Source organism: Fringilla coelebs (assembly GCF_963513975.1).
Source record: "Fringilla coelebs genome assembly, chromosome: Z".
NCBI classification, from domain to species: domain Eukaryota; kingdom Metazoa; phylum Chordata; class Aves; order Passeriformes; family Fringillidae; genus Fringilla; species Fringilla coelebs.
In genome coordinates this window covers 8,426,615-8,444,848 of record NC_140031.1, presented here as the reverse complement: position 1 = coordinate 8,444,848, position 18,234 = coordinate 8,426,615, and the positions used below count along the sequence as shown (strand labels likewise).

The 18,234-nt window shown below is 43.6% G+C and overlaps 1 protein-coding gene across 1 annotated transcript in view; it reads right to left on the bottom strand.

Moving 5' to 3' along the window:
* The window catches only part of DNAI1 (dynein axonemal intermediate chain 1), a gene marked incomplete at its 5' end in the record, with an annotated part of 136,185 nt that overhangs the window by 39,586 nt on the left and 78,365 nt on the right, over positions 1 to 18,234 (bottom strand). Inside the window, 5 exons of the mRNA XM_084224945.1 lie at positions 1,353 to 1,452; positions 2,297 to 2,445; positions 9,092 to 9,171; positions 11,010 to 11,097; positions 15,695 to 15,784. Coding sequence (XP_084081071.1) covers positions 1,353 to 1,452; positions 2,297 to 2,445; positions 9,092 to 9,171; positions 11,010 to 11,097; positions 15,695 to 15,784 — 507 coding nt within the window. The remainder of the gene's footprint in view (positions 1 to 1,352; positions 1,453 to 2,296; positions 2,446 to 9,091; positions 9,172 to 11,009; positions 11,098 to 15,694; positions 15,785 to 18,234) is intronic.

Genomic DNA, 18,234 nt, shown 5'->3' with positions numbered 1-18,234 from the left:
GTAGGAAATCCAAGTACACTCAGTGTTTACCCTCCATCTGCTCACGCTGCCCAGCATAAATCCCTCCCTGCAGACATCTCCATCCTTTTCCCCACAGTTAGGCACCAGGATACAGCTGGGGTACCCACAGCTCTCAGCCCTGCTTACCCTAGCACTCAATCAAAGCTGTGGCTGCCAGCAGAACCCTTTCACACACAATGTCACTTATGGAAAACAAGTCTGAGGATGTGACTGATGTACTGAACACGCTCTCTGCCTTTATGCAGGCCCTTCATTTGGTGTATGGGAGACTGGGGACAGACAGATTCACGAAAGAAGGGCTCAGTCCTGACCCTGGCTGTGAAGGAAGAGCATCAACATTCGGTAGGCTGTGGCATCCTGAGCTTTCCAGAGAGAACAGATGACCCAGTGAAGAGATTTCTGTTCCTTAGGAGAGACAAATTCACAGCCTGAGCCAGTGTATCAGTGAAATTATTTTCTTGCTATAACATAAAGGTTAAACTACAATAAAGTAGCCAAGGCATCAATTCAGTGATAGGGATACATAAAGGCTATCCTTTTGCTAGAGTAATTCTGGCCAAACTGCACAGACTTTCTAGTTTATGCCAGCTAAACATAAAGCTCATGGTATTAGAGCAATGCACTCTTACAGTATTCAACAAATACTGATGGATAGCTACATGTCCTGGTTACTTGTCAAGCTCAAATTAACCATCTGAGCTACTGCAATTCCTGGCTAGAGGCAAAAATATAACTGCCATCATGCCAATATTAGGACAGGTCTATGGAGTTTATTACCAAACTATTAGCTCTTAGAGACAGCCTCACATGGTGGAAGAATGTTGATTTTATCTAACTGGAACAAAATTCTATGGCCTGACCCTGGGCATATTACTATAAATGATTTTTAAATATCAGTGTATATAACCACTTTATTCTACTGTTGCTCTACACCCTTAAAGTTCAGAATCAATGCCCTAATGTCAGCTTGTATAGGGGAGTTCTGATCTGGAATATTACCTCTCCCTCCCCAGGGATGTACTGGAGATTTCATATTGAGGAAGTTCAGTGTTTTAGTCATGCATAACCATGTGCAAGCTGCACACCTGCACTCACATGGTTAACAGGAGAGCAGGGAAGGACTTGTATGCATTTGCAACACCGACTTTGAGAAGGACTGAGAGATTAATGCCCACGGATGTGTATGCCAAAGGCAGGAAAGGGTGGGTTCCTGCTGGTGGCTCCCTGATAACCCTGACCAGGATAGGGCTGGCCCCATCCCATGCTCAGCCCTAATCTCCTTTTACTTTCTCTCAGCTCAAATCAGAGCAGTGTTGTTCCCAGCCTCTCACCTGGCCATCAATGGTGACTGCAGCAAACACCGTGGAGGAGTACGGAGACCACGCAACATCCCCTACAGCAGTACTCATGTCATAAACAAACAGTGGACTGCTGTAAAAAAAGACACAGAGAGAAGAATTCATGTAAACACATGCCACTCTGTAGGTGTAACACTGAGCCATGAACACCTGGCTGTTGCAGAAGTGGGAGATGGGGTACTTCTATGGGTCAGATACCAGCCAGAGTCTGGGCCAAAGGCAAAGCTGAGCACCAATACAAATGGGTCAGGATTTGACCTGCTGCAATGAGAAGTGAGGTAGCATCCTTCTTTCTTTCTTTCTTTCTTTCTGAGAGCATTTTGAAAACTTCTTCCCAACACACACACCAAGATGGAGTCTCTCTGGTTAATATTAATAATAATTTGGGAAAAAATTATCTGGACTTCTGACAACAACATTGACTATTAGAGCAGTATTGGCAACAGGAAATATGTGACTCTGACTGGTTTACAACAAAATCAATTTCCTGATTGAAACCAGACATTCCTTAACCACTAACCCTGAACTTCATTCCATATTTTAAAATGTTCCAAATTTTTTTTTTTCTTCTCTGACTCTTAGGAGGTTTCTGGTCCCTGAAGCTAGAAACCACTCCCTGACATTTCTCTGTAGCATTTCACTGCCACACTAGGTCCTGCCTGAAGGAAGCCAGATCAGAAGAAAAGCAGTCAGGCTTTGGGCTGACTGTGCTGCTTGGCAAGTTACTGAAGCAGCTGATGTTATATCTTATATCTCATACCAGGGGAGTACCAATTTGGGTATAAAAATTTAAAAAGCAATTAGCACTATCAACACCTGGGAAGGAAACTGAGACTAAAGTATGAACAGAGTCAATGTGCACTGCTGGCGCATCAAGCTGGACCTCCCCACCCACACCAGGACCCAGCAGGACCTACTTGATGGTGTGATCCCAGATCTTGACTGTCCAGTCAGAGCTGCAGGAAATGAAGACTTTCAAATGGAAGGGATTCCAGCTGACTGTGTCCACAGCCATGTGATGAGCTTCAAACACATCCAGAAACTGGCTTGAATAACTTTTTGAACACTACAATGGAAAGAACTCCTCAGTAATCAGAGCTAGACCTCCTGAAGCTTAAATTCATGTAGGAAGATGACTCTGATCACTTGTATGGCCTCTCAGGATCTTCTGAGCTGGCTGGGAAGAGGCAGCCAGTACCCAGAGGTGCTACAGAAAATCAATAATTTAGCACATGCTGTTTCACCCCACTTGCAGGCAACATCCTGCTCCCCTCTGCAACACACAGAGATAGGAATTGAAGTTGTCTGGTTGGATTTAAACAGCCAGGCCCCAGAGACCATTCTCCACTGTGTGAGCTATATTGCCTTCCTGCCAGCTTGGGCTCCTGCTGTGCTTCTGCTGTGTAAAAGGTTCACAAGAATGGCAAGGGAGAACGTCCCTGTGCTGCTCAGGAGCACTGTGTGCTCACAGTACCGTGTACTGCTCAGAAGCACAAATGCTCACAGCACTGTGTGCATTTGAAGTGCCACAGCTAAAACCTCCAGGAACAGTGCTCTCAGCACAAGAATGTCTTACTGGTCCCTTTGACTCTAAATACTTCAGAAAGATGCTGTGTGTCCTCTCCTGTCACCACCCTGCACAGCCCGCTCAGAGAGCCTGCCCCATTGTACGACTCTGCAGCTCTTTCTGCTGTGCCACTTGAGACTTCTCAGAGCAGTGTGAGAACCACAGAGGCTGTCCAGGACTCCAGCATGTCCCTGACAGGCCAGGGGGCCCCACTGAATGGCAGCCAACAGCAGCTTGTGAGCTGGACAATGCCTACACAGACATGCCAGGGTCAGACCAGCAGCATCACAGCTGTGGGTGCTGCTGAATTGAAAAATGAAGGATGTCTTTAGGAGCTGGAAAAGGAAAACATTTGGGACCCTTGGAAAAGTCACTTTGCGTGTGAGCTTATGGAGCAGGGAGAAGTTACAATCTAATTGGCTGCAAGGGGACTTGATCCAGATCCAGTCAGTTCTGTGTACATGGAAATTTTAGGTTATCCTTCCCAAACCTCCTCGTCTCCCAGCACGTTAGAGGCTTCCTATACTAGCAACAGAGACTCCATCTCACATGAAATGTCCTTTTGCTTGTGTTCTCACACAAGCTGTATTTATACAGCAGCTTGGAGTTAGTTTCAGGATTTTCTGTTGGTTTGCCTAACTACTGTCACAGCAATGACTTTTCATTACTCCCCACTGAATGCAGCACCACGTCATCTGCCCAAGCAGCAGGATTGCTGAAGTGTTATGTGACTTTAACCCTTGCAAATCAAAGATCTAGCTAATCTTAAGGCTTAACTGTTTATTACAAGTGACACTTACTGTCTGGGTACTGTTCACTGGTGCAGGCACTGGAATAAGGGTGCTAAACCATTCCCACAGTAGCAGCTCCTATATCCCTGAGAGCCTTGTTGTGGTAGGAAATGGAAACAAGAAAGTGGCTCGTGTCCCATTGAGATTTACTGACAGTGTCCATAGCTTGCTAATAGTTTAATGCATACACTCTGTTGCTGTTCCTGCATTTAATTGTGGGACAGAAATTTCCTTTAATGCCATGTTTCGTAATGTTACTTCATAATTCTTAATGTTCAGCCATCAGGAAAATCAGTACTTGGCTTGTTTTGAAAGTCGCTTTGCTGGAAACAGACAGGATGGGTCACAAGTAATTAACACAAGAGAGAAGCTGCTTTGTCCATCTGTCCTTTCAAGTGTGTGGATTGGATGTCCCTAATACCTGAAAACTTTGAAGAGCGAGATGTTAACCAGATCTGTCTGCCTCCAACAGAATTGTAATGCTCAGTGCCCTGTTTTCAAAGGCTTGTAGGGGCTAAGCCCTTGATCAGCGTAGCTGTCTGGGCACTGGTACAGGCGATCCATCATGCTCTGGGATGTGTTGATCTACAGAACTGCTTTTGCAATCTCCATGACAGAAAAGGGATCTGAATTTTTTTCCATGAAATCAGCAGCAAAAAGATTTTTGTAGGGCAGACTCCCACCTGTGCCCCTTATGAGAAATGAACCTTGCATGTGTGCTTTAGCCTAAAGGCATCCACTGTGCTCTGGCAGAGCCTCCCAGCCCCACACATTAACCACAACCCATATCATTATCTCTGAGTGCAAGACAGGGCTGCCTTCTTCCCAAGACACATTTTGAAGAAACACCACAAACTTGAGAAAAAGCTCAGGAAAGAAGTATGATTTTAACAAATAGAAACAGTTTCTGAGCTAACTAGAACTGCTGGCAAAGTCTTTCCCTACTATTCAGTTCAAGAACCCTACAATTACTAGACATGTCAGTATGAAAACAGAACAACTGGAATATGTGACACCTAAGTCCTGACAGGAGAGCTTTGAAGAGGATGACTAGATTCAGAGAGAAGGAATTTGTGCAGACTCTCTGATCTTCTAGAGCACAGCTCGAATTTGCTGGGAGTGTTTTTCTCCTACTTATATGATGGTAGATGTGTTTGAATGATAAACAGTATTTTTATGATGAGACAGAAATGCAAAAATACGTCTATGGCAATACAGGAAACCAGTCAAAGATGACTCTTGACAAGGCTACAAAACACGGGGGAGGAATACTGGGAGAAAAGGAGAACTCTAAGGGCACAAAACTTATGAATAATCTTCATCAACAGCACTTCAGTTTACGCTAGACGTTAGTCTGACACAAAACTCTCCCACATACCTGGTGAATTGGTGATTATTACTGTCCTTATAAGGCAGAGAGTTTCTTCAGTTCACTAACAGGAACACAGAGAATCTACGCAATACAGAAATCCAAGAGCAATTTTTTTCAGAGAAGGTTTGTATCTGGCAACAGAAAGGCAGTACTGCCCAACCCGGGCACTTTCAGGCAGCTCAGGACATCCAGACGCTCTTTAGAAACCAGACACAAACATGTCCCGTGTTGTGGTGGACAGGCTGTCACCACCTGCACCAGATGCTCTCCTGGTTTTAGCTCAGTGACTGCTTGTACAGAAATCTGTAACAGAAATGCTGAGATTTGCAGAAAGGCTCACAAGTAGAAACGAAGGCACATGAACATATAGGAAGGAAGAGTGGTAATTGATGAAAAATTCAGTCAGTCCAAAAACTAGACAACCAGACAGAAAGCAGACAGAAGCCCCAAAGATAAGGTGGTGAGAAGCTGAAGAACAGAACTCAAACCATAAAATATTCAGACAAGGAAAACAACTTTGCCTAATACAAAGCAAGGCTAAACACTGAGGGAAATTATTTCTCTGTTACAAAGGGTCACTGGAAGTCAGAGCCTGTCCAGAAAACAGTTTGTCATCTTGTTTTAGGGAAATCTCAAGTGATGGGATAAGCATTCAACAACCACCATCCTTTGTCATCTGTAGTAGCAGTAGTAGTAGTAGTAGTAGTAGTAGTAGTAGTAGTAGTATTAATAATAATAATAATAATAATAATAATAATAATAATAATAATAATAATAATAATAATAGTAATCCTGTCCCAAACAGAAATATACAAATGTTCTGGTATGTAGCATAAGAGAACGAGTATGAGTGAAATTAGTTTTGTTTAAAATTAGAATAACCTTTTCTTCTAGTCCGTCTTGCACTAAGTTTTATTATATTCATTTGTTACTCAAGAAAACTGCCTAACACTGAAAAAAAACCCAAAGCCTTTCTTACATGAGTGTATTCAAATTTCCTCACAATTTTTCTATTGAAGGACTGTTCATTGGAAGTTATTCTGACCAGAGACTTAGAGTCACAATGTTTCAACACGAATCTCAGAGACCATACTTTTTGATGTCAAGCTGAACAATTCCTAAACAGCAAGTAAGATATGCAAAAAAGCATTCAGAATTGTGTTACAGAATCATATTAATGCAGAAACAGTTTCTCCTCTACAAAAAAGGGCAATAGATTAGTCTGTGTGTAATTTAGATAATGATTTCTTGGCTTCAGAAACACTATTAACGAAGCCATTTTCAGAACTTCACCATAATTGTTCTGCAGCTAAAGAATTAACATATTATCATGCTATTTGTGGGCATGCCTGCTTTCTGGGGAAAGAAAAAAAAAGTTTATCTGGAATTCACTTTCCAATTTATTTAATAAATAATCTAAAATTTAGCCCATGGGGAGAGCAGTCTATGTTTGATCCCTGACTCAGACAGCACGTGAGGAGTCTGTCCATCTCACTCAAGACGCAAGAGCAGCACAGAGATCTGAGCAGCTCATTCCTGCTCAGTGCAGCCACAGGACCTGAGAGCTGCTCAGGCTACAGGACTGTCCCTGTTCCCAGTGTCCAAGTGGAGCAAGGCTGCAGGAGGCAGTCGATGGGCAGCTCCAGTAAGGGGTTCAGATGTGCAGTGTTTCAGTAAAGCATGTGATGAAGATGCATGGTATTCCTTGAGAAATGTCTGGAGCAGCAGCTGACCCCAAAACTTTTGAAACTGCTTGTAGCAAGCTCTTGGGGGATGCTAAGGGTGAACTCTTCCCCTTGTTTTTTGTAGATAGTGTGAAAGCCTGTTCATGCTGCACACAAGATTTCTCTTCCCTTTCTCTCTGACCCTGACAGTCAGATTGAAGATAGGCTCCTCATGCCTATGGGAACAGCAAGGTTTTATAGGGCTGTGTTGCATCATCTGAGAATGGTCACCAAGGCTCACCAATGCAAGAGTGTTATTTACCAGTGACCCTGACAATGAAAGGGGAGATGCTATGTATCAGTATCTCTACACATTTATCCACGCAAAAATGCTAAAATATCTGCATGGTTTCATGGCTGGGACCACTTGTTATGTTAAAACCCCATCCTAGTCCTAGCTTCACTGAAGATGATCTAAAGCAGAAACATCTACAACTTTTTCAATGCCAAATTTTCTCCTGAGCAGTGCTCCTCCATGAAGAGTTTCCTTTCTTGTGTAACTCAGCCAGGACACAATGCTGAATATTCCTCCTGATGGCCTCCAACTCACACTGATGTACAGTGCCACACTGACCTACATCCGGCACTCACCCAAACACAGAGGAATTTAAACCTGTGATTCCTTACTGTGTTTCGATCAGGACTAAACGCAACAGTACCCATCAATTTGGAGTTCAATCCCCAGGGTACCAGCTCTTGTGGGTGACCAGACAACTCCGAACCTCTGCCCATGAGTGTATGGATGTTTTGTGTTCTGAAAGAACCAACAAAAAACCAGTTTGCCTACCCACTGCCCACTGCCAACAGCGCAGCTGCCCACTCCTCCCACCTCCCTTCTGTACCTATATGGTCCAAAGCAAGTGAGCACTACTCAGAAGTCCTCCCTAGATACTGCCTGGTAGAGGAAGAGATTTCAATCAGCATCATCCCTCTGCAAGTCGTACATATTTGTTAAGCATATCTTGCCTAAGTGATTGATACTGATTTCAGGATACAATTTCCTTTGGGTTGTTATTCTGTTTCAGGTTCATTTTGCAGGTGGGATATGGGGGAAGGAGTTCAGATCATCCTCTAGGGATGGCTGGATGTGTCTGCTCCTCAGGTCAGCCTCCTGCTGATTGTCCACCCCCCCATGATAAAGGGCTGTGGCTACAGACTTAACAGAGCCCCAGAGCCAGCTCAGAGGAATGCTGTGCAAATAACAGCTGGATTAGGAAGGCACTGCCGGCTTTATTTTCAAGGCTAAATACAGCAGAACTCAAAACTTCCTATTTTTAACTCAATTTCTAAAGAAAACGTGATGCCTGTGTCCTTGGGTGTGTTCATCTCTCTTCACAAACAACTTTTTCCCTCACTGGCATTTTCAGCCAAAGCTGGCTGCATATGGGATGTGGTAACATTAAGGTCTTACACGTTCTGTGAAAAGCAATGGCCAGAGAGGACAAAACATCTGGGCAGTGTCCCCAGTGTAGGAAGGGCAAGCACAGTGTGGCTGCTACCCTCACCACACAGCTGGAGCTGGCTGCCTGACATCTCCTGCCTGGCACTGGGAACCAAGGCATCAGGCTGCAGGAAGGCACTGCAGGGGAGGTGGCCAGCACTGTCTGCAGGAAACAAGGGTTATAGTGTGGAGGTGGGATCACTGAGCTGGGAACAGCATGGGGTGATCAGGAGGAGGAAGGTTTGGGTACGTAGCAATGGACTGGAGATAGGAGAGCAAGGAGAAAGTGGGACTGGGAAAGGATCTAGAAAGATCTTAGATGTCTTTTCCAACCTAAATTATTCTATGCTTCTATGTGATTGTGGAAGGGAAGGGCTGCAGGATGCTAATCCGTAGGAAATATGGCTTCATTAGCCTCACTGCTCACAGGATAACAAGTCTAAAAAGGAAAAGCACTGATATTTTTCCTGCCATTTCTCCACAGTCATGGGGACAGAGGATCAATGCCTTTTAACTTCTGCTCTGATCCTACTTAGCACTTCACTTGCACAGCTGCAATCTGCAAAGCATTTTCTGGGATGCAGTTTGCATGAAAAAACTTTCTGCAAAATAGGGTCTTAATTGGGTCTGTGCAGAGAACTCCCTGTGACCCTCTCCAGGGCTGCTCTGGTCTCAGGCTCACCACAGGTATCCCAGGGCAGGACCAGGCTCTGAAGGTGTGCTTTGTTACCACCTGAGCAAACAGTTCAGATGATGAGCCTGAATGACATACACAGGTCAGGGGATGTAAAACAAAGGATAAAGAAATAATTTTTACCTTATAGATCTTGCCCTCTTCAGTACCAACGAGAAACAAATAGTCTATCTTTTTGTGAAAATCAAAGGATATCCCACTGCCTGTTAACAAAAAAAAGGTCTGTCACATAGAGAATTGGTTCAGCTGGCCAAAACATGCTTCCTGCCTATGGTAAACACTACTGCCTGTGTTTTCAGAAGTGATTTATTAGCCAGAAGTTCCCAAAATAAATCAAAGACACCCCCTCTGCTAAACTCTCCAAGCTGTGCGTGTCTCCAAGACCTGAAATTTGAACAGTCACCCCAGAGACATGTAAAAGGGTACTGAAAGAACCAAAAGGTAACCAGAAACCACTTTAGCCTAGGATTCATTTTACTAATAGTCAAAAATACCTGGTGCAAACATAAATATTGTAAGGATCTGGCCACCTGCTATTGGGAAAGAACAGATCTTTTCCGTTTTTTTAGTATCCACAAAAATGTAAGTGGTTTCCTGTGCATAAAAGAGCCCAGTGAGAAAATACCCCATCATACCTTCCTGTGCTCTTTTTTCCCTTAATTCAGAATCCATTTAGCAGGTTCACTTCAGTAAAGCCAATAGCAAAGAATGTGATTTGGGAAGAAATCCTCTGCTAGGGACAGAAGGATCCTGTTAATGTCAAAGGCCCTGAATTGTGCAACATTGTGAACTATGTTTAAAACAGGTGTCAACAACAAACAGGATGTGACTCATTGAGATTTTGTGGCTTCTGCTCCTGAGGCAGATGCATCACCATCCAAGAAAGCCATTTCACATGTTAGTGAAAGAAAATTTCAGCAGGGCTCTTGAACAAAAGATGGGATGTCTGTTGAGTGCCAGAGCTACTTGAGGCTGTCCCTACCAGCAGGGATACCCACGGCAACCATCAGACAAGAAACAGGAATGAGCAGACAAGGCTCAGAAGCACACAGTTACAGAAACTTTTGCACAGGCAGTTGTCTCAAGCATTATGTCTTTAACATTAACAAAATGTAGTTCTCAAAGGAATTGTTAGGGTAATTTCAACTCTCTAATACCATCTGCATTTTTAACATTCAAATAGATTGTTTAATATTCAAGACAAGTCTTTGAAAATCCATTTCCCAGTAACACTAACAAATAATTCCAAAGCCGGGAGAGTTCTGCAGTGTGCTGCTTTAGCTGGTTTCTTGCAACCTATTGTGGCACTGCAAAGCTTCCCACAGACTGTTCAGCAGTTACTAGCCTAGAAACACAGAAATCCTTAAAAGGAGAGCAAGCCCTCCTCCAAACAGAGGTCCCATCTTCTCAGCCAAAAGCAGGTGTAGAAGGATGATAAGAGGATTCCTCAAGGACTTCCTTGTGCTTAGGACCTCCAGAGCTGACTCATCCCATGCTGTCTCAAGCGCAGGATGATCAGGATGAGAGGATTCAGCCTAGAAGGACTGCACTGACTCCACTTTGTATGGATGGAGCCTAACATAGTAGCTGAGAATAGACACTGTGTTTTCATAGAGCCCAGACTCGATGAGGCACATCCCAAAGCTGCTGGGTAAACTGTGCACCCAGGAAAGGGCAGAGGTTGCTTTTCGCCTTGATTTTGCCAGTCCAGATCAATGTCCGGCAATAAGAACAAAACTGAGTTTTGACATAAACAGGTATGTGCTTTATCCACACAGAGATAGCCCAGTAAAAAGGACACTTCTTGAACTAATGTTTATCCTTTTATGCAAGTAAAGGCAAAATGTAACCAGCAAAATTTGACTCAGTGGCCATTGCTCCAGACAGACTTTGCCCTACTGCATGATGAAAGCAAGGAGGCGTAACCCTCCTTTAGCTCCTTTCCATCTCAACACCCTGCTCCCAATTTAATTTCCCAGAATGACTGATTAGAGGCTTTGTGTCAGTAATTAATCAGCATGGCAAGAACTTGGGCTCTTACCAAGCGTTTGCAGCTGCAGCCCCTCTGGCCCCTGCATCGTTGTTTCATCTGCTGACAGCTTGATGACATCCATGTGAACCAGCTCATTCTGCAGGCAGAGGAGATTCCACATGAATAGCATGCTTTGCAGCAACAATACAGAGACATTCAGTACTTTGAAATGGCAAATTTTATGGAGGAATTTTAAAAAGCTGCCCAGAAGTTGCTTAATGTTTCACATTTGGCAGCTTGTTAACATGGTGCTTTCCACAAAACCTTCCGGAAACTGATGCTTTGGTGCTCTGGAACTGAGAGCCACTGGTACATTACCTTGACATGTGCACTTGACCTGGAAAATTTTGAGTTTCAGGGGTCAGTGTTTTTAAGTGAAAGTTGGCACAGTCAGCTTAAATCATAGTGTTTAGTTAAATCACCCTGTGTGGTTTAAGATGGATATTTCATATTCTCAGGAAGCTAACTAAAGCCCCACATTAATGAATAGTAACTTATCATCTTTCCAGTTCTGGCTTCTTAACATCTTGTTATCCCCAGAGCAGCCTCAGTTCAAAATACTCTCAACTTCACAGGCTCTGAGATGCCAGCAACATCTAGCAAGCAGTTTGCTCCAAGGGAAAACTGCCCCATGTTTCTGCTCTCAGCAGAGTTCTAAAGAACTATCACAACACTGCTGTGCAAAGTGGCAAATACAGGGCCAAAAGGTTGTGTCCCAAAGAGTCTACAGTCAGGGTGGGAGACAAAGGACAGATGCAAATAGACACAATGTAAGTAAACATAAAGAAACTACCAAAGAGAAAATTACATTCGCAGACTGGCTTTGGGAATTGGAATACCACCACAGAATGGAGTTAGTTGTGACTGTAAGAACACCCTGGGGCTCCAGAGGTCTCTGCCAACTTTAACCATTCTGTGATTCTCTGATTCTGTGACAAAAAGAACAAACAACTAATGATTAGTGAGCAGTATGGGCTGTGGACTGGATGGTATAATCTGCAAATATCCCACTGAAGCACCACTACTTAGCTCAGTGAATTAAACTGTAGCTGAAGCTTCTCTTAGCCCAGAGCAGAACTCAAGTGGAAAAAGAATTCTGCCTGGCAAAGTCAACCCCAGGAATTTCCATGTTGGGGAACGTGGGAGAAGATCTTGTTCAGTACTGCAGTCGAGAGAGGACAATGCTCTATAAAGCACTTTTATCATACTCTGGGGGTACGAAGTTACAGAAGATTCAGCAAAGGTCAAAACTCCAAAATGTTCTTCCTTCTCACTAATTCTCACTGCTGCACACCCACATGCACTGGCCTATTGATGGCAGTAAATTTTTCTCTGAGAGAGCAGCAAGAAGCAGGACAGACTCCTGCAGAGTTCCACCTTAGTAGTTCTTACAGCACATTGGTTACAAGTCTGATTTGCTGGGTAAAGGACAGATGCTGAGAAAGTGACCACATGTGCTGCTGTACATGTGCATGAACTGGAAGGAGCAGCACTCAGGGGAATCAGGAGCAGAGCATGTTCCACTGGACATCCAAATAGGAGTGCTGGTGGGTTGCTGGGAATGCAGACAGGACAAGCTAAGCGGACACTTGCCTCTGCTCAGGCTCCCAGGTCTGCCTGCTCTCCAGAAAGCATGTGCCCTGTCCTAGACATGAGTCTGGTCTGAAGAGCAGCTTTGGAGCTGCCTGCAGTGGGTCATGTTGATACACCCAGGGTGACAGACCTGTGATCTGTGCAGGCCCAGAGATGTGCTAGCACACCACCTCTGTGTTCTGGTAGAAGGGCAAACCTCAAGAGACCTTCTTTCTAAGCACACACCTTTCTGCAGCCTTCCTCTGAAGATTTCTCCCAGTACTTTCACCTGCCAGAGGCCCCTGCAGACAATTTCTGCAGCCCCTCTCCTTCACAAAGGACCCTGCTTCTGCAGACTCCCCTGCTGTGCTGGTTTTATCTTGTACCCAGCTTCACAGCACAAAAAACACTTCTGTTCCTAGGACTTTTTGTCACCAGAGCCATTCACATATACCTCTGGGTAAACAGCCTGCTGACAATTTGGCCTTCCAGGAATACCAAGCAATAATATGTTGCTTCTGCCTAATAATTGCAGAGCACTTTGTAAGCATTAGTGAATCAGGCCTTACAGCTGCTGCTTTCCCCTTACTTCTTATTAGCCTTAAGTGATGAAGCAGGCCCAGAGCTGTTCAGTAATTTAGCTGTAGGTCACACAGGAGGGGGTGAACTACGACTACTAATCAAACATGAGATTGCTGAGCATCAGCCTGAGAAGCAGTGCCCTGCTGCATCCCAAACAATTCTTTGAAATGGCTAAGACATTTCTCCTTTTCAATAGGAAATGTGTACACCCAAGGTGGGGGCATAGAATCATCCAGCAGCAGAAGTCCTGCATCCTTCCTTCTTGTTTTACACCTTTATGAAGACCCAAAATCAAGTCAAGACAGTCTAAGTACATAGAACTCATGTGCTTTTTCATGAAATTTGTCCAAAGGGATTGTGCCCATTTTTAACAGAGACAACCACTATGGTCAAGGCAGATCAACTGTCCCTGGCTAACATTTGACAACTCTTCAATCCAAATCTTGAGTGTGGTTTGCCAAATATTCAGCTGCAAGAAAGAATTAAATTATTCACTTTGTACTCTCAGCTTTGGAAGTGTCAAACAGCTAACAGTGTTTGAAGGAGCTTTATTTCTAGATAGCCCTCTCAAAAAGATAAACGAAGCACTCTTCCATTTGTTCCCTGTTTGCACCATGATTTTGTAGAATTGAAAACCTCTGGACTATCTTCAGTATTACTCTAAATGAAACCCAGAAAAAGCTCTTGTGAAACTGGAATTCATGCAGATTGTCCATTTCTCCTTGCTGGATAAAAAATCCACAGATTATTAAAAAATATTCTTTTCATCCTGTTTCTTGTTTTCCCTGTTGAATATCTGTCCCCCCAAAAAATGTTCAAAGCAGACAGCACCTAAAATGTCACTATTTTCCACCCCTGCCTATTAAGGAAATACTAGTTTTGGCTATTTCAGAAGTAATTTCATCTAAAAAAACCCAAAAACCTTAAAATTGTTTTTTCACATGGGTAAGGCAAAGTTCATCACAGTAATGCAAGAAATGAGTAGAAATTACAGTGGGCTAAGTGGATGGCGATCTTAGAAGTCATACTAAGGATACATGGAAAGAAACATCTCTGTGCCCAAGGGACAGTAAACCCACAGATTATTATGTGGAAACAGTTATGCACTGGTGCAAAAGACCCTCTGCTGGGTGAGTTGCTATCAGAGTCCATCTGCAAACACTTAGGTTGTCCCAGTTGTGGCATTTCTCTGAAGTAAGAGACTTCAGCCAGTGTTTCCTGCCTCCTAAGGAGACCATGCTGAGCACACTCAGTTACTGGGGCTCAGTTGCTAAGTATACCCTGCCAAATCACCTCATCTGGATGTATCTGGCTGCAGGCATGTATTGCCCACTTCAACCCAAATCTTTTGGGGATTCCTATTCAGGGCATAACACAGGAGCTGAGTGCTGAGACACTCTTAGTCTGTCCCTGTCTTGGGAGCTCTTTTGAGAGAATGACTTGGGATGCATTTGCAGAATGGATTTTTGATTTTGAAGCTGCATGTATGAACCTGGAAAAGTCTATAAAAAATAACTTCATAATCTGTGCCATCTGCCTGTGCTTACACTGTTCATTAGGGGATGCTCCTGTTCCTGAACTGGACATGAGGCTAAGATTTACATGTAATGCTAGAAATTAATCCCTGCCATGGCAGCAAGGCCTAAAAATTTCAGAACTGGCAAGCCTTGGTATAACAGATTGAAAAATGAGCATCCTAGGATGTAAAGAAATTTCTTCTTTTGTTGGGGAATAATGGGACAGCTGCTTCAAACTCATATTTAGGGCAATGCAATTATTTTTTAGCAAGAGATTTGAAATCTTTAAATGTAAAATGAAATAGCCAACAGAAAAACCCACACATTGGGATTCAGAGACATGAATCTAAGGGTCATTTTGGGACATCAATTGTAGGTTTCTATCACCATTCTTCAACATACTACAAATGGAAAAGCGAACAAAGGCAGGGCATGCCAACTAGTTTTAAAAAGTTGTATTGGATGTGTATTGGAGTAGGCAATGTCATGGCAGGGAGAAGCCCTCTGCCTGTCTGATAAAATGCTGCCACCCCACTACAAATGCAAACTTTGTGCTACTCACTCTGTCCCACATGGGGAGAAATTTAAATTGACTCTCTCCTAATTCAAACTGCAATCTGCAGGGGAGCATTTCAGGGCTGAGAATCTGGAATCTGTGAAAAAATGCAGATTATTCTGTTCTGTGTCTAGTTGACCCTTCTGGGACAAAGAAAGTGTGAGTACAAGGACCAGGCTTGAAACCCTGCTGCTGCCAAGCAGGAAATTGACCTCTCATTTTCAGGCCTGTGAGGTGCTACAGGTGCGGGCAGGATGAAAGTTAGGTCCTGACAATGAGTAGGCTGACCCTACTTCATTTCAGAGCTTAATGTGGAGCCCCAGATCCAGCTGTGACTGTACCTGCTGCTATTGCTAATATTTCTTTTCAAGCTCATTAGAAATAAAAATAATACTAATGAATCACTGAACTTTTGAGGCAATTGGTTGTAATTTGACGGAAAAAAGAAATTGCCACCTACAGTTTACCTTAACTAAAGTCCATGAAACAATCCGCCCATCCGAGGAGACGGAGAAGAAGTTGCGATTGCCATCCATGTCATCCTTCTGCCACTTGACCTGAAAACAAGAAGAAACAAGAAGGCAGTCCCAGTCAGCACAAGGCATTCAGCTTTAGCAGGACAGAGTCCCATGGCCTCAGCAAAGTCTTCTGAAATCCTTCCTAAAGAGCAGCTGGTTTGCACCCTGGAGGCTTGCTGGTGTGAACACTTATCTCCACTAGCAGGTTTAGAACTGTCCTGAGCACTCCAGTCAGTCACTTTCCTGCAGGATGCTCCAGCACAGGAGTAAAGTCCCTCACCTGGAAACTCTGCACCCACCCATGGCCACTGGAGCACTGCCATCAAGGACAGGCCTTCTGAGGTGTCTGAGCTATGCACCTCTATTCTGTGGCACAGCACCATCCCAGAGACCCCTAAGACATCTCCAAACACCAGTGGTGCCACACAAAGATCCCCAAGCATTAGCCTTGCCTTTCACATTTGACTAATTACATTACTCCATTGCATTACTGCAGTGCCATACGGCTACCCTTCAGCCAGATAACCTCAACCTAGCTTTCTGCCCCTGTGTGGGGTGCAGGTAAGACCTTGCAAGCAACATGTGACAAGGGTCCTTGGGGCACTTCTGTTTCAGGGAGATGAAAACTTCTCCATTAAATTTGAAATCCTCCCTACACCTTCAGAGCATCTGTCTGCCTCATAAGGAGATTTGCCTTTCGACTGTGACAGCTCAGCAGGAGAGATTAGAACTCAGATAAATGGCTTACAGTTTAGAAGAGACATTTCAGTTAGACCAAAAGCATTAAGAACACTCGATTTTCAGATCTGGGAATTCAATCAGACTGAAGGGAAAAGAATGACTTGTCACAGGGTCTGTCAGCACACACTCCTGTTGGCATCTGTCAGATCAGGATAGGGGACAAGCACTTTAGAAGGTTCTGAGAAGCTTTTCAAAGGTATATCTGTTCCTGTCCAAGCAGTGGAGCAGATAAAGTTCCCTAAACATCATCCCATAAACATGATAAATGAGTTTGATCATCCCAGAACTTACCAAATACTCTATCCATGACCACTTATGTAACTCATACCTAGTCCAGAAAACAAACAGCCTTCTCAATACTTTAATTACACAGATTGGGTATTCCTGTGACAGGTCCTTGCAAAAAAGCTGTTAATTCTCTTTTGTAAAATTGTTTATACTGTGAAGTTCTGTGGAGCATGAAAATTAAGTAAGAGACTCGGCAGAGAGTAGTTAACCCTCCACTGAATGTTTTCTTCCTTTTCTGAGGAAGGAAAAATAGAATGTAAAAGGAATCCATCCGAGGATACCTCAAAATGCCAGTTTCATGCCTATAAGACACAACTGAAGAGCTTTGAGAGGCATATACCTTTGAGTATCCCTGCACAGGTGGAATTGTAAGTCTCTGTGTAGAATTACTTCTGTTATATGGCATTAAAGGAATAGCATACTTCAATATGACCCAGAATAAAATGATTAATGATTAAAAAGCAGGTTCAACAGGACAATGATTGGCAAGGCTGACCCATTGTGGACAAAATGTGCTGGGTATATCTATTCCCTGTGATCATGAGCTACTGCTGACAGTGATAGTCACCAGCAGCTGCTTCAGATGAAGGAGGTGGTGTAGTGAGAAGTTTTAATTCACGGTGAGAAATGCAGAGCTCAGGGACACTGGTTACAAAGACATATCCAATCTGCCTCATGCTGGGCACAGAAAAGAGGTCATATTTTAAATCAAAAGATTTTTTAAATGTCACTCTAAAATGGTCTGACAGTAAGATGTTTTTATGTGTATGTCCAACACAGTTCTCCTCTAACTCATGTTCTTTCTGTACAACTTGCTGTCCCAAACAAATATTTGGGAAAAACTTTGCAGACCATCAGACCACTGGTAAATACATGGATGAAGGTTGAGCAGCTGTAGTCCATCCCCACCATTCTGTGAAGACACAACTTCTGAGTCCTGATGTCTACACTAACATGGAGTGCTGCAAGAACCTCGTCCAGCGGTGACCAAACAGCATCAGAGCTATCGTGAGCTCATGGGGGATTTTCCCAAGCTAATTCCCTTCAGCATTCCCAAAGCAAAGAGTTTTTACCCCAGGGTTTGCCTACTCCAAAACCTCTCTCTGATGGAGATCTATTCAAGTTTTCTCCTATTAGTTAGGTGTCACAGCTCTTAATCCATTACATGGATAGGTGGGGTCACTGGCCCCAAAAATCAAGTAGGCTGAATTGCTTGGGGTACTCTTGCTCCTCTATTCAAAGAAGTCAACAGTACTTGAGTTAGGTACTTTTTGTAGACAGCTTGAAAAACGGCCTCTCAGGGACACCAGGCTCTGCCCTCAGATGACTATTAGCTGCTCTCAGTGATGGTAGCTTGAATTTCAGAAAACAGAAATTGGCACTTAATACTTTCAATTTTCCTTCAACACCTCTGACACCTTAATCGTGTTTGTGATCCTTTTCCTCGTGATCTCTGAATC